A 13,793-nucleotide genomic window follows, 5' to 3' on the forward strand; every position below is an offset into this window, starting at 1 on the left:
GTACATTTTCAGACTTGCAATCTCAACCGTGTAACAGGTTGAGCAGAAGAGAAACAACTGCCCAGAGCTCTCTGCAATTCTTTAAAATCCAAAGAAAAGGGCAGTTTAATAAAAACTCCAAGCCTTGACATTGTCCCTGTAAGATTTCAAAGCTCTCTCTGAAAAGGGACTGCTCTTTCCTCCGTACCACACTGTACCCTTCCTGCACTACTTGCAAAGCCAGAAGAAAACACTAATTGTACAAAGTGCTGATAATAAAGCATTGAGCACCTGTTTCGGTCAGAGGGTGATTTTAAGGGCTGGTATGTCATGCTGAACGCACGCTGAAACTGCGCTGGTCTCTAGCAAACAAAAACACACAATTGTTAATTTCACCTTTGCACCTTGCAGAACATTCCCTGCCCCCCACAAGCCATGCCCCTGGACCACATCCCGTCTCACACCTGTTAGTTGCACTCCTTCCACAAGCCTGAAAGAGAACTGTCCCATGTTAAAGAATGGATACGCTCGCAATGAGTTTATGACAAAGCTCACTCCATGACAACAGACATCCCACCAAGGAGGGGGCAGGAAGAGAGAAGTGGGGAACTACTTACGGCTTGCTGGGGTCCTGGGCATCACCAGATGACTTAGACTCCACAGCACTGTTGAAGGTCTGGATGTTTTCTGAGGAGTACAGGCCTGCGGGGCTGTTGTACTGGGCAGTGATCACTTTGGGGGCAGTGCTGGAAGCGGTGGCAGCAGTGAATGGCATAGCACTCCGGTTGTGTGCGCTTCCTATGTGCCTTATTTCCTGCATGCAAGGGAGCAAAGGCAATGTCAGAAGTGTCTGACATGCAGGCGGGAAGTGCCAGGGCAGCCCGATGAACATGCAGCACAAGGGCAGCTCTGCAGAACCAGAGAAGCACTCTCCCCAAATCCACCCAGCTGCGACCCTATAATGGGACAGAGCTCTCAGCAGACTGAGGATCTTCACGTTATGAACATCCCTATCCCCAGCTGCTCGCGCTGCATGACAGTGAAAGAGTCCATAAAGCAAACATTAGGTTTCAGACACAACAGATCACTGGAAAGACGCGGCTGGGGCACACCTATCAGAGCTATTGTCTCGAGCTGTCGGCAGACTTCACTGGATCCACTGCATTCATTCTCAAGCTTTTTTATTTTTATTTTTTTATTAATGGAATGGTTTGGTTCTGGAGCACAAGTTGACACAACCGCTCTCTCACTGAGCCCTCTGTAAGCCAGCCCTGGGAGCAGGATTGTTCAGATTTATCATGGGGCTGGCTTCCATTCAGATCAAATGTAGGCTGACATTTTCAAACATGACTAGTGGATTGGGGGGTGGGTGGGTGTCCAAGCTCACATACCTTCAAGAGGCCTGATTTTCAGAGGATGGGTGCTCAGCACTATCCAAAAGTCAGGCCTGGTTAAGGTATCTCAAGTTGGGCACGGAAAAATTGAGGAATTCAAAAAATGACTAGCCACTTCTGAAACTATCCCCTCATATTCTCACCGACATAAGGAGGAGAAATGGAAAGGCATTAAAAATTCTTGCATGTGGTTCCCGAGTAACAAATACCCATAGGTTAGTTATCAAGACAGTGGATTTCACCTGCTACAAGGCTGTGTCCCCCATTTAATTCAGTCAGTCTTCCAATCTGAGCCTCCAATCAATTTGATCAAAAACTCCAGAACCAAAATTCCTTAGTATTTCTTTAATCAAAATAAAGAATGGAAAGTTTTTGTTTTTTTTAAATATTCCACTGTCATCTTGCCTTTCAATAGCACTTTTCATCCAAAGCACTTAATGCTGGGTAAGTCTGAACCTCATCTACAGGCCCAGCAATGAGGAGTAGAGAGGTAAGTGACAGGACAAGACCACAAAGCTAACTGGTGCCAGGCCTGCCCATTCCCAGGCCCTCTGAACTAGCCATTAGTTTATGCTGCCTCAGGCAGATATTACCCGACAGTTAGAATCACTGGCTATAGAAAGTTGCTATTTAATAAGAAAGGGACAAAATTCTGAAGAAGAGACATGCTCAAGGAAGATTCTTCTGAAGAAGAGACTGCTGCAGCTACAAATGGAATTATTCACATATTGCTCTTGACATAAACACTGTTAAATGCTATGCAAGCTCGGCCATGATGCCAGCTGGGCATATGAACATTAAGGCCTTGTCTACACTACGAAGTTTTGTTGGCAAAAGCTGCCTTTTGCTGACAAAACGGGGGAGGTGTACACACTGCAAAGCTACTTTTGGCGGCAAAATTCTGCTGTTTTGCCGACAAAATAAAACCACCTGAGTGAGAGGCATAGAGCTTTTTGTGGCAAACTCTAAGCGTCATAGTGTCAGTGTAGACGCTGCTGTTTGTTTTGTCGACATAACGGGCTTCCACCAGTATCCCACAATGCCCGTCATGAGCGCTCTGCTCACTGTTTTGATCTCTGCTGCCCTGCAGTCATGCACCCCTCCCCTTTCAAAGCTCTGGGCAGTGTCTGACAGCATCTGACAGCCAGCTGCTGTTATGCTCCGGGAACAAAGAGCAAATCGTTAACAGGGAATGTTCCTGTTCTGTCCTGTGCTAGGATACAGTGGCAGGCAGACTGCTGCTGCGGGGAGTGTGTATGTGGGGGCGTGGGGGGGGGACACAACTGCTATGTTGCTTTGACATTCTTCAGCACGGAGAGCTCACAGAGCTGCTGAGGATGTCACTCCCGGCAGCTGAGGCGGCTGTGGGAGAACTCGGAGAGAATCACAGAACCATAGGCAGGGCAGGCGGGCTGCTTCAGGAGCGACTGCTAGCAGAGCCAGGGCGGGGCGGGGGCAGGTGTCCCCCTCCCTGCCTCAGGATAGGTCGGTCAGCCTACTCTCTTCCCCATCCCAGACACACAACTCTCCTCTCCCTCCCTGCACACACTTCAGCTGAAAAGCGGCTGACAATCTAGTAGGATGCCCATGGAACGATAGGATTGAGAAACCTGCATCATGTGACGCTGTACCTGCCCCATGAGGCACTGCAAAAACTCTTCCCAAAACACCCTGCAGCCAGTTGCACAGTGGGATAACTACCCACGGTACACTGCTCTGTGCTGATGCAAGAGCTGCTAGTGTGGATGTGCTCTGACAATACAAAGAGCTAGTGTGGATATGCAACAGCGGTTAAATTAAAGCAACATACCTTTTGCCGAAAAAACTTTGTAGTGTAGACAAGGCCTAAAATGAATTACTTGTTTCTGTCAGGGCTTATCTAAATGAATACTCAGTTCACAGTATGCTGGGGTGTAAATCTACCCCCCGTTAGCCTGCTCAGCACTAAGGCTTGGTCTATGCGTAAAAGTTCTGTCTGCATATCTATGCTGGTCAGGGGTGTGAAAAAACCAGACCCTGGACTGACCAAGAGACCCTGACAAATCCCTGGTGTAGAGAGTTATGTCAACAGAAGAGGGCTTGTCAATGTCGTTCTGAGAGATGATGGTCCTACACTTGCAGAAAAACTCCTTGTCGGTGCAAGCAGGCCGTGTCTACACTAGCCAGCTATGCTGGCATATGCTCTGTCATGCAAACACAGCCTATGTGTCCACATGGACCCTGCTGCACACTCACAATTGTCTAGTGCACTCAGCAGGAGAGTGGGGTGGGGGGAGGTATTTTTTCATGCTTTGTGTGTATAAAAAGATCTTCTACACTTTCCACAGTATGCATCCGATGAAGTGAGCTGTAGCTCACAAAAGCTTATGCTCAAATAAATTGGTTAGTCTCTAAGGTGCCACAAGTATAATAATACTCCTAGGGAGATTCTGCAGGACTGTGCACCCGCAGAAAATGCCCCCCACAGCTTTCCTGTGTTTCTCTGCAGAAAACGGCATGAAAAAAAAAAAGGAAGCCATACTGGGGGGGAAGGGGGAAGAAGGCCGGAGGGGCGACCATGGGTGCAGTTTTGGGGGGGGGGATTGCTCCCTCCAAACAGAGGTGAGGCATGTGGGGGCACACAGGGTTACATGCCACTGCCCCCCTCATTCTGCAAGCGCAGAGCTGCCCAGCTGAAGAAGGCTTCGTCTGGACTCCACTGACTCTGCAGCTGAACGCCACCTTCTGGGTCCTAGTGCCAGTCAGGCTGTGCAACAGTGAGTGCCTGCAGTGGGGCTGGGGGAAATGAGGGAAGGGGGGGCGAGGCGGTGGAGGGGAATATGGTGGGTGGGGAGGGGATAGAGAATGGAAGGGGATAGGGTAATCGGGAGTCCGGCATGCAGTGTCCCCTCAGCAACAGCTGGGGCTCCCCCATTAAACAGGCCCATTGAACCCTCATCTTGACAAGCCCTACCTCCCTACACCTGTACCCCTCTGATGAGCCCCCAACACCCAAACCCCCGCCCCACTGATCCTCAACCAGCTGCACCTGGACCCCCACCCCATCAGGCCCCACTCTCCCAGCACCCAGACCCTCCGACTATGTCCCCCACACCCAGCCCCCCCCCGCCAAGCCCCATCTCCCCACACCCATCCCCCCCCCCCCGAGCCCCATCCACCTTCACCTGGATCCCCTGCAGAGTTCTATTGCCCCTGCACCCAGAACCCCCCAACGAGCCCCTGGGCATCCAGATCCCCCATTGAGCAGCCCACACCCAGATTGCTCCACACAGAAACCTCTCACCCCACGCCTGGATCCCCCCACACTAAGCCGATCCAAACTTGGATCCTGCTGAGCTGAGCCTGCCCATCCACCCACACCTGGTGCACCTGGCACGGAGAGGCAGGGCTCCGGGGTGTTTCTGGGGCACGCCCAGGCCTTGCACTGTGTCAAGGGCAGGTGCAGCCTCACTGCCAAGCCCCTACACTGGGGGAGGTGGGGGCTGCAGGGTGATCTCCCACCTCAATGCAGCCAGTGGCCTGTGCTCCCCACTGCCATGCTGGAGCCACATTTATTTACTGGCAAATAAAATTAACAAATTTTTAATTTTTTGGTGCAGAATTCCCTCAGGAGTAATAATAATTTGCTTAGTGAAAGCCAGAGTCTGATGTGTAGGCTTTATGCTCAAGAGAGCTACACGGCTAGCTCAAATGAGCTCGAGATTTAGGTTGTGTCAGATTCTGCAAGAAGAGAAACGTTTAAAATTTTTAGCAAAAATTATGAAAAGTTAAGTTTTCTTTTTGTTTTTAATAGGGTTGTGTTTTGTTTTTCAATTAGCTATTCATTTCTCTGTACTGTGGATAGACCAAATACTGCAGTGTTAGGATATAGATATTCAGGCCTGTCTGTAAAGGCCTATACTCTAAGAATTTAGGTGTATTCCTATCACTTAGCTAATTATAGAGGTATAAAAGAAAGAATCAAAATCACTGTCTGCCGGTGTAAGGTTCTTCTCTTACTGTGACAGTCTGAGGCCCTGTTCTTAGGCTAAGGCCTTTGGCTAAGCAACAGAGGCAGCCATAAGCTGGGAAGCGAACGGTCACATCCTCACATTCCAAACTAGTCACATTGAAATAAGGTGCTATTGGGCTGGTAGGAATACAATCCTGTCCTGATAATGCCTATCACCTCCAGAGAAAGGGAAGTGCCTAGAAGATGTAAAAGGAAACTTAGTCTGATAGCATCCTGTCTGGCAAGAACTCGCTTATCAATAGCTGGGATGTGAAATCCTCATTTCTTTGTTGTTCTATCACTGTAGTCCCCATTTCCCTATTGTTTGTCTGTATAATCTCTGTCTGGTTCTGTGATTGTTTCTGTCTGCTATATGATTAATTTTGCTGGGTGTAAACTAATTAAGGTGGTGGGATATAATTGGTTACATAATCATGTTACAATATGTTAGGATTGGTTAGTTAAATTTCAGGAAAATGATTGGTTAAGGTATAGCAAAGTAGAACTCAAGTTTTACTATACAGTCTGCAGTCAATCAGGAAGTGTGTGGGTGGGTGGGGAATGGGAACAGGGAATGGGGGTGGGGAATTGGAATCATGTTTTGCTAAGGCGGGGGGAATGGGAACAGGGACACAGGTGTAAGGCTCTGTGGTGTCAGAGCTGGGAAGGGGGACACTAAGGAAGGAAACTGGAATCATGCTTGCTGGAAGTTCACCTCAATAAACATCGAATTGTTTGCACCTTTGGACTTGGGGTATTGTTGCTCTCTGTTCATGCAAGAAGGACCAGGGAAGTGAGTGGGTGAAGGAATAAGCCCCCTAACATGCAGCACTGAAGATAAATGCACTGTGAACAAAAAGTGGAACCATCAAGTCTATTTTTCTTGTCCGAGCAGAGAGAGGGGCAAAAAGAAAATGGCCTAAGAGGTGACTGCAGTAACACACAACCATGATGCAAGACTAAAGCTTTAAAAGTTGGGGCAGAGAAGGCAGATATATACAGGAAGAGTGGAAGGTCAGGACTTCGTTGACTCCCTCTCCTGCCTTCTCCATGATGAGGCTGGAAGCTGCAGGGCAGTTGTTGACTACAGTGTGTGTGTGGGCGGGTTTAGTTTGATACAGTGGCTGGACAGGACACACCAAACTGTACACAGATGGAAAGGACGGGGGGACGGAGAAATATTTGAGAGGCATCAGCAAAGAGGTGGTGGGTAGTTGATGAGATCAACCATGGAAAATACACAGAAAGAGGAGAGCAGGGAAACTGAGTACAGCAGGAACGGCCCTAGTAATTTTGCCAACCAGGGTGAGAAACATTTTCGGTGCTGTCCCCACTCCGAATTGGAATGGAAGGGAGGGGAAAAGCTGAGCGGCACAGCAATTCTGCACCCCATGAAAGTTGGCACCTAGGACAACTGCCCTGCTTGCCCGCCTCCCTGGGAGTCACAGAGGGAGATGTGATTGCAGTACATTAGGGAGAAGCTTCAGTACTGCTCACTTGTTTTAGCCAGGCGTTCTGTTGCACTGTCCTACCTTGGTTTTTTGTTTTTAAACTTCATCTGCAGAGGTAGAACTAGCGCTTTCATGTAGCAAACTCAAGATATAGGCAAAAAGAAAAGGAGTACTTGTGGCACCTTAGAGACTAACCAATTTATTTGAGCATAAGCTTTCGTGAGCAACAGCTCACTTCATCGGATGCATACTGTGGAAAATACAGAAGATGTTTGTTTTTATACACACAAATCATGAAAAAATGGGTGTTTATCACTACAAAAGGTTTTCTCTCCTCCCACCCCACTCTCCGGTTGGTAATAGCTTATCTAAAGTGATCACTCTCCTTACAATGTGTATGATAATCAAGGTGGGCCATTTACACTCTCCTTACAATGTGTATGATAATCAAGGTGGGCCATTTCCTACTACAGGACAGGCCTAACAAAGAAAATAACAGAACGCCACTAGCCGTCACCTTCAGCCCCCAACTAAAACCCCTCCAACGCATTATTAAGGATCTACAACCTATCCTGAAGGATGACCCAACACTCTCACAAATCTTGGGAGACAGGCCAGTCCTTGCCTACAGACAGCCCCCCAACGTGAAGCAAATACTCACCAGCAACCACATACCGCACAACAGAACCACTAACCCAGGAACCTATCCTTGCAACAAAGCCCGTTGCCAACTGTGCCCACATATCTATTCAGGGGACACCATCACAGGGCCTAATAACATCAGCCACACTATCAGAGGCTCGTTCACCTGCACATCCACCAATGTGATATATGCCATCATGTGCCAGCAATGCCCCTCTGCCATGTACATTGGTCAAAATGGACAGTCTCTACGTAAAAGAATAAATGGACACAAATCAGATGTCAAGAATTATAACATTCATAAACCAGTCGGAGAACACTTCAATCTCTCCGGTCACGCGATTACAGACATGAAAGTTGCGATATTACAACAGAAAAACTTCAAATCCAGACTCCAGCGAGACACTGCTGAATTGGAATTCATTTGCAAATTGGATACAATTAACTTAGGCTTGAATAGAGACTGGGAGTGACTAAGTCATTATGCAAGGTAACCTATTTCCCCTGGTTTTCCTAACACCCTCCCTCCCCCCCCTCAGACATTCTTGTTAAACCCTGGAATCATAGAATCATAGAATATCAGGGTTGGAAGGGACCCCAGAAGGTCATCTAGTCCAATCCCCTGCTCGAAGCAGGACCAATTCCCAGTTAAATCATCCCAGCCAGGGCTTTGTCAAGCCTGACCTTAAAAACCTCTAAGGAAGGAGATTCTACCACCTCCCTAGGTAACGCATTCCAGTGTTTCACCACCCTCTTAGTGAAAAAGTTTTTCCTAATATCCAATCTAAACCTCCCCCATTGCAACTTGAGACCATTACTCCTCGTTCTGTCATCTGCTACCATTGAGAACAGTCTAGAGCCATCCTCTTTGGAACCCCCTTTCAGGTAGTTGAAAGCAGCTATCAAATCCCCCCTCATTCTTCTCTTCTGCAGACTAAACAATCCCAGCTCCCTCAGCCTCTCCTCATAAGTCATGTGCTCTAGACCCCTAATCATTTTTGTTGCCCTTCGCTGGACTCTCTCCAATTTATCCACATCCTTCTTGTAGTGTGGGGCCCAAAACTGGACACAGTACTCCAGATGAGGCCTCACCAGTGTCGAATAGAGGGGAACGATCACGTCCCTCGATCTGCTCACTATGCCCCTACTTATACATCCCAAAATGCCATTGGCCTTCTTGGCAACAAGGGCACACTGTTGACTCATATCCAGCTTCTCGTCCACTGTCACCCCTAGGTCCTTTTCTGCAGAACTGCTGCCTAGCCATTCGGTCCCTAGTCTGTAGCGGTGCATTGGATTCTTCCATCCTAAGTGCAGGACCCTGTGCTGGAAATGGCCCACCTTGATTATCATACACATTGTAAGGAGAAAGAAAAGGAGTACTTGTGGCACCTTAGAGACTAACCAATTTATATGAGCATAAGCTTTCGTGAGCTACAGCTCACTTCATCGGATGCATTTTCTTTTTGCGAATACAGACTAACATGGCTGTTATTCTGAAACCTGTCATTGTAAGGATAGTGATCACTTTAGATAAGCTATTACCAACAGGAGAGTGGGTTTGTTTGGGGGGGGGGGGAGGGAACCTGGATTTGTGCTGGAAATGGCCCACCTTGATTATCATACACATTGTAAGGAGAGTGATCACTTTACATAAGCTATTATCAGCAGGAGAGTGGGGTGGGGGGAGAGAAAACCTTTTGTAGTGATAAACACCCATTTTTTCATAATTTGTGTGTATAAAAACAAACATCTTCTGTATTTTCCACAGTATGCATCCAATGAAGTGAGCTGTAGCTCATGAAAGCTTATGCTCAAATAAATGTGTTAGTCTCTAAGGTGCCACAAGTACTCCTTTTCTTTTTGTCAAGATATAGGATATCAGTACCTCATTTGTCCTGGCAAAGGTGTTTGGCTCAGTTGCCAACTCTTGCAATATTTGGCATTTTTCTTAAAGCTCCAGCTCCTGTAGTCGTGTGATCACACGAGAATCACAGCTTTCATTTTAAAAAAAAAGTAAGTTTCTAGCCTTCATGGTTTCAGACGAAAGTTTGAAAAGGTGACTCCTAAAGGCTCAAACATAAGATGATGAATAAAAAGAGCCCAAAATATATTCCTTTTGGAGGGGGTGGTTCATGATTTTTGAACACTTGGGGTTTGCAATACTTTAAAAGTTACTGAGTTTACAAGAGTGTTATAACAAGGTAGGGTAGGGAAGACAGCACTAAATAACCGGCTCTTGGGCATTATGTGTTTTAATACCAGTTCATTACACCAAGGAAAAGCAGATGGCAAAATAGAAGGAAATGCTCCGGTCCAGGCCAGGAAAGGAACTTCCCCAGCATGTTAGTTCTTTCTTGATTACATTTCCTTTCCCAGCATCTCGTTAACGAGAAACATGACTAATATCAGCTCTTTCCTGGGACACTTGTACTACCTGGAGGCAGATCCTGCAGCGTTCTGCTCCACCCATCCTGTGTGACCGCGTTGGCTCACTTTCCTGGCTACCATCTGGTGACCCCAGGAAGCAGTGGGTTTGGTGGTGTTTAGCTTTCTTGGCAGGTTTGCTGTGGAGGGTGACCAAACAGCAAACACTGAAGCCTCAGAGTGGGATTGTCAGAAATACCTAAGGGCTTGTCTATACTGGGAAAACGTTCCAGTGTAATCATACTAGTATAGGTAAACTGGTACAAACCCTCAGTGGACATTCTTATTGTGGAATAAGAGTGGCTTTTTTCCAGCATAGGACTGGTCTATAGCAGGAGTTACTCTGGAATAGCTACTGTGCTTTAAATTCACACCCTATATTAATCCAAATTAATTCTCAAGATTAGATAAACCCTTAGTTTGAACCCTTTCCCTACGTGATACAAGCTAACCTGAAACAGCCCCTCATCCTGGAGGAAAAGCATCCACAGGGGGAGTTATATCAGTATAACTAAAGCAGTTTAAATTCACTCTTACTGATGGCAAAGAGTCCTGTGCCACCTTATAGACTAATGCATCCGAGGAAGTGGGTATTCACCCACGAAAGCTTATGCTCCAATACGTCTGTTAGTCTATAAGGTGCCACAGGACTCTCTGCTGCTTTTATAGATCCAGACTAACACGGCTACCCCTCTGATACTTGACTCCTTACTGATAAAATTTACTACCCCATAGACAAGCTTTCAGTGGCTTGGGAGCACAAATTCCACTGACTTTCAATGGAAGCTGTATCCTCAACTCCCTTAGGTGCTTCTGAAAAACCTCCCTTGATGAAAAGAAAAATAAAGCCCAAGTTTCTCCCAATTTGGAGAATGCAATGGAGGCCTGGACTGAGAGCCCGATCTGGAACCACAGCTTGTTATCAGCTGCTATAAGGTGGCAGGCACAAATTGTCAGTTGATGAACAACAGCTATCAAGTACCTGAGTTTTAGCTGTACTTGGAGAAGGAATCTTCTTTTAAGGAGAAGGGTGCACGGAAGAAAGGAGAGAAACTGGTTTACATGCTTATGAGAAAGAAGAACTGACAGCACTTTCTACTGATAGGCTCTGTGTGGGCAAGGTGTCATGCAAACCCTCGCACCCCTCCACCCCAAGACAACCCAAGCACACAGCTATACCAATCCGTTTCAGTCCTGACCACCAGCAGCACCCCCTACAAAATCCCACCCCTCCACATAGCTCTGCCAATGCACTCCTGCCTGGACAGGTAGCTCCCTCGCCCAGCTATTCCAGTCCTGTCCCCAGCCTAAAGAGTTCCTAAACCGCAGACAGACAATTATATCAAATTGGACATTCCTCCTCTGTGGAGTCAGGACTTGACCCCTAATCCAGCTCCAGAATCTACAGCCCTCTTACCACTTGGGCACAAAGAGAAAGTCTGTGGCAGCTAATGGTAGCAGCATAGCAGGGCCCTTACTGGCTCACACTACTAGAGGGCAGCATCCCCCCTTCACATCCTTAAAAAGCCAGTCCACTGTACCAGCACATCACCCTGTTTTAACCATGCACTATGACCCTAACCTCTAACACGGCCTGCTATTTCATCCCTAGGCCTTGAGAGGGTTCCTTCAATGCACCCCACACTCATAGAATATCAGGGTTGGAAGGGACCTCAGGAGGTCATCTAGTCCACCCCCCCTGCTCAAAGCAGGACCAATCCCCAACTAAACCATCCCAGCCAGGGCTTTGTCAAGCCTGACCTTAAAAACCTCTAAGGAAGGAGATTCCACCACCTCCCTAGGTAACGCATTCCAGTGCTTCACCACCCTCCTAGTGAAAAAGTTTTTCCTAATATCCAACCTAAACCTCCCCCATTGCAATTTGAGACCCTTACTCCTTGTTCTGTCATCTGCTACCACTGAGAACAATCTAGATCCATCCTCTTTGGAACCCCCTTTCAGGTAGTTGAAAGCAGCTATCAAATCCCCCCTCATTCTTCTCTTCTGCAGACTAAACAATCCCAGTTCCCCCAGCCTCTCCTCATAAGTCATGTGCTCCAGCCCCCTAATCATTTTTGTTGCCCTCTGCTGGACTCTTTCCAATTTGTCCACATCCTTCTTGTAGTGTGGGGCCCAAAACTGGACACAGTACTCCAGATGAGGCCTCACCAATATCGAATAGAGGGGAACGATTATGTCCCTTGATCTGCTGGCAATGCCCCTACTTATATAGCCCAAAATGCCATTAGCTTTCTTGGCAATAAGGGCACACCGTTGACTCATATCCAGCTTCTCGTCCACTGTAACCCCTAGGTCCTTTTGTGCAGAACTGCTGCCTAGCCATTCAGTCCCTAGTCTGTAGCGGTGCATGGGATTCTTCCATCCTAAGTGCAGGAGTCTGCACTTGTCTTTGTTGAACCTCATCAGATTTCTTTTGGTCCAATCCTCTAATTTGCCTAGGGCCCTCTTTATCCTATCCCTACCCTCCATCGTCTCCTACCACTCCTCCCAGTTTAGTGTCACCTGCAAACTTGCTGAGAGTGCAGTCCACGCCATCCTCCAGATCATTAATAAAGATATTGAACAAAACTGGCCCCAAGACTGACCCTTGGGGCACTCTGCTTGATACCGGCTGCCAACTAGACATGGAGCCATTAATCACTACCCACTAAGCCCGATGATCTAGCCAGCTTTCTATCCACCTTATAGTCCATTCATCCAGCCCATACTTTAACTTGCTGGCGAGAATATTGTGGGAGACCATATCAAAAGCTTTGCTAAAGTCAAGGAACAACATGTCCACTGCTTTCCCCTCATCCACAGAGCCAGTTATCTCATCATAGCAGGCAATTAGATTAGTCAGGCATGACTTGCCCTTGGTGAATCCATGCTGACTGTTCCTGATCACTTTTCTCTCCTCTAAGTGCTTCAGGATTGATTCCTTGAGGACCTGCTCCATGATTTTTCCAGAGACTGAGGTGAGGCTGACTGGCCTATAGTTCCCCGGAGGGAGGGACAGCTCAGTGGTTTGAGCATTGGCCTGCTAAACCCAGGTTGTGAGTTCAATCCTTGAGGGGCCCATTTAGGGATCAGGGGGCAAAAATTGGGGATTGGTCCTGCTTTGAGCAGGGGGTTGGACTAGATGACCTCCTGAGGTCCCTTCTAACCCTGATGTTCTATGATCCCCCTTCTTCCCTTTTTTAAAGATGGGTACTACATTAGCCTTTTTCCAGTCATCCAGGACCTCCCCCGATCGCCATGAGTTTTCACAGATAATGGCCAATGGCTCTGCAATCACATCCACCAACTCCTTTAGCACTCTCGGATGCAGTGCATCGGGCTCCATGGACCTGTGCTTGACCAGCTTTTCTAAATAGTCCCAAACCACTTCTTTCTCCACAGAGGGTTGGTCACCTCCTCCCCATGCTGTGCTGCTCAGTGCAGTAGTCTGGGAGCTGACTTTGTTTGTGAAGACAGAGGCAAAAAAAGCATTGAGTACATTAGCTTTTTCCACATCCTCTGTCACTAGGTTGCCTCCCTCATTCAGTAAGGGGCCCACACTTTCCTTGTTGCCAACATACCTGAAGAAACCCTTCTTGTTACTCTTAATATCACTTGCTAGCTGCAACTCCAAGTGTGATTTGGCCTTCCTGATTTCACTCCTGCATCCCCGAGCAATATTTTTATACTCTTCCCTGGTCATTTGTCCAATCTTCCACTTCTTCTTTGTCCAATCTTCCACTTCTTTTTTGTGTTTAAGATCAGCAAGCATTTCACTGTTAAGCCAAGCTGGTCACCTGCCATATTTACTCTTCTTTCTACACTTCGGGATGGTTTGTCCCTGTAACCTCAATAAGGATTCTTTAAAATACAGCCAGCTCTCCTGGACTCCTTTCCCCCTCATGTTAT

At 47.4% G+C, this 13,793-nt stretch overlaps 1 protein-coding gene across 3 annotated transcripts in view; it reads right to left on the bottom strand.

Moving 5' to 3' along the window:
* The window catches only part of PDLIM1 (PDZ and LIM domain 1), an 86,528-nt gene that overhangs the window by 12,730 nt on the left and 60,005 nt on the right, over positions 1-13,793 (bottom strand). For 2 of the 3 annotated variants that reach the window (XM_074958426.1, XM_074958427.1), the window contains exon 4: positions 597-793. In XM_074958426.1, the coding sequence (XP_074814527.1) occupies positions 597-793 (197 nt within the window). Of the gene's footprint in view, positions 1-270; positions 342-596; positions 794-13,793 lie in introns of all 3 variants that reach the window. The other variant, XM_074958428.1, reaches the window with a different exon arrangement.

The sequence above is a fragment of the Natator depressus genome, chromosome 7 (genome assembly GCF_965152275.1).
Source record: "Natator depressus isolate rNatDep1 chromosome 7, rNatDep2.hap1, whole genome shotgun sequence".
NCBI lineage: Eukaryota > Metazoa > Chordata > Testudines > Cheloniidae > Natator > Natator depressus.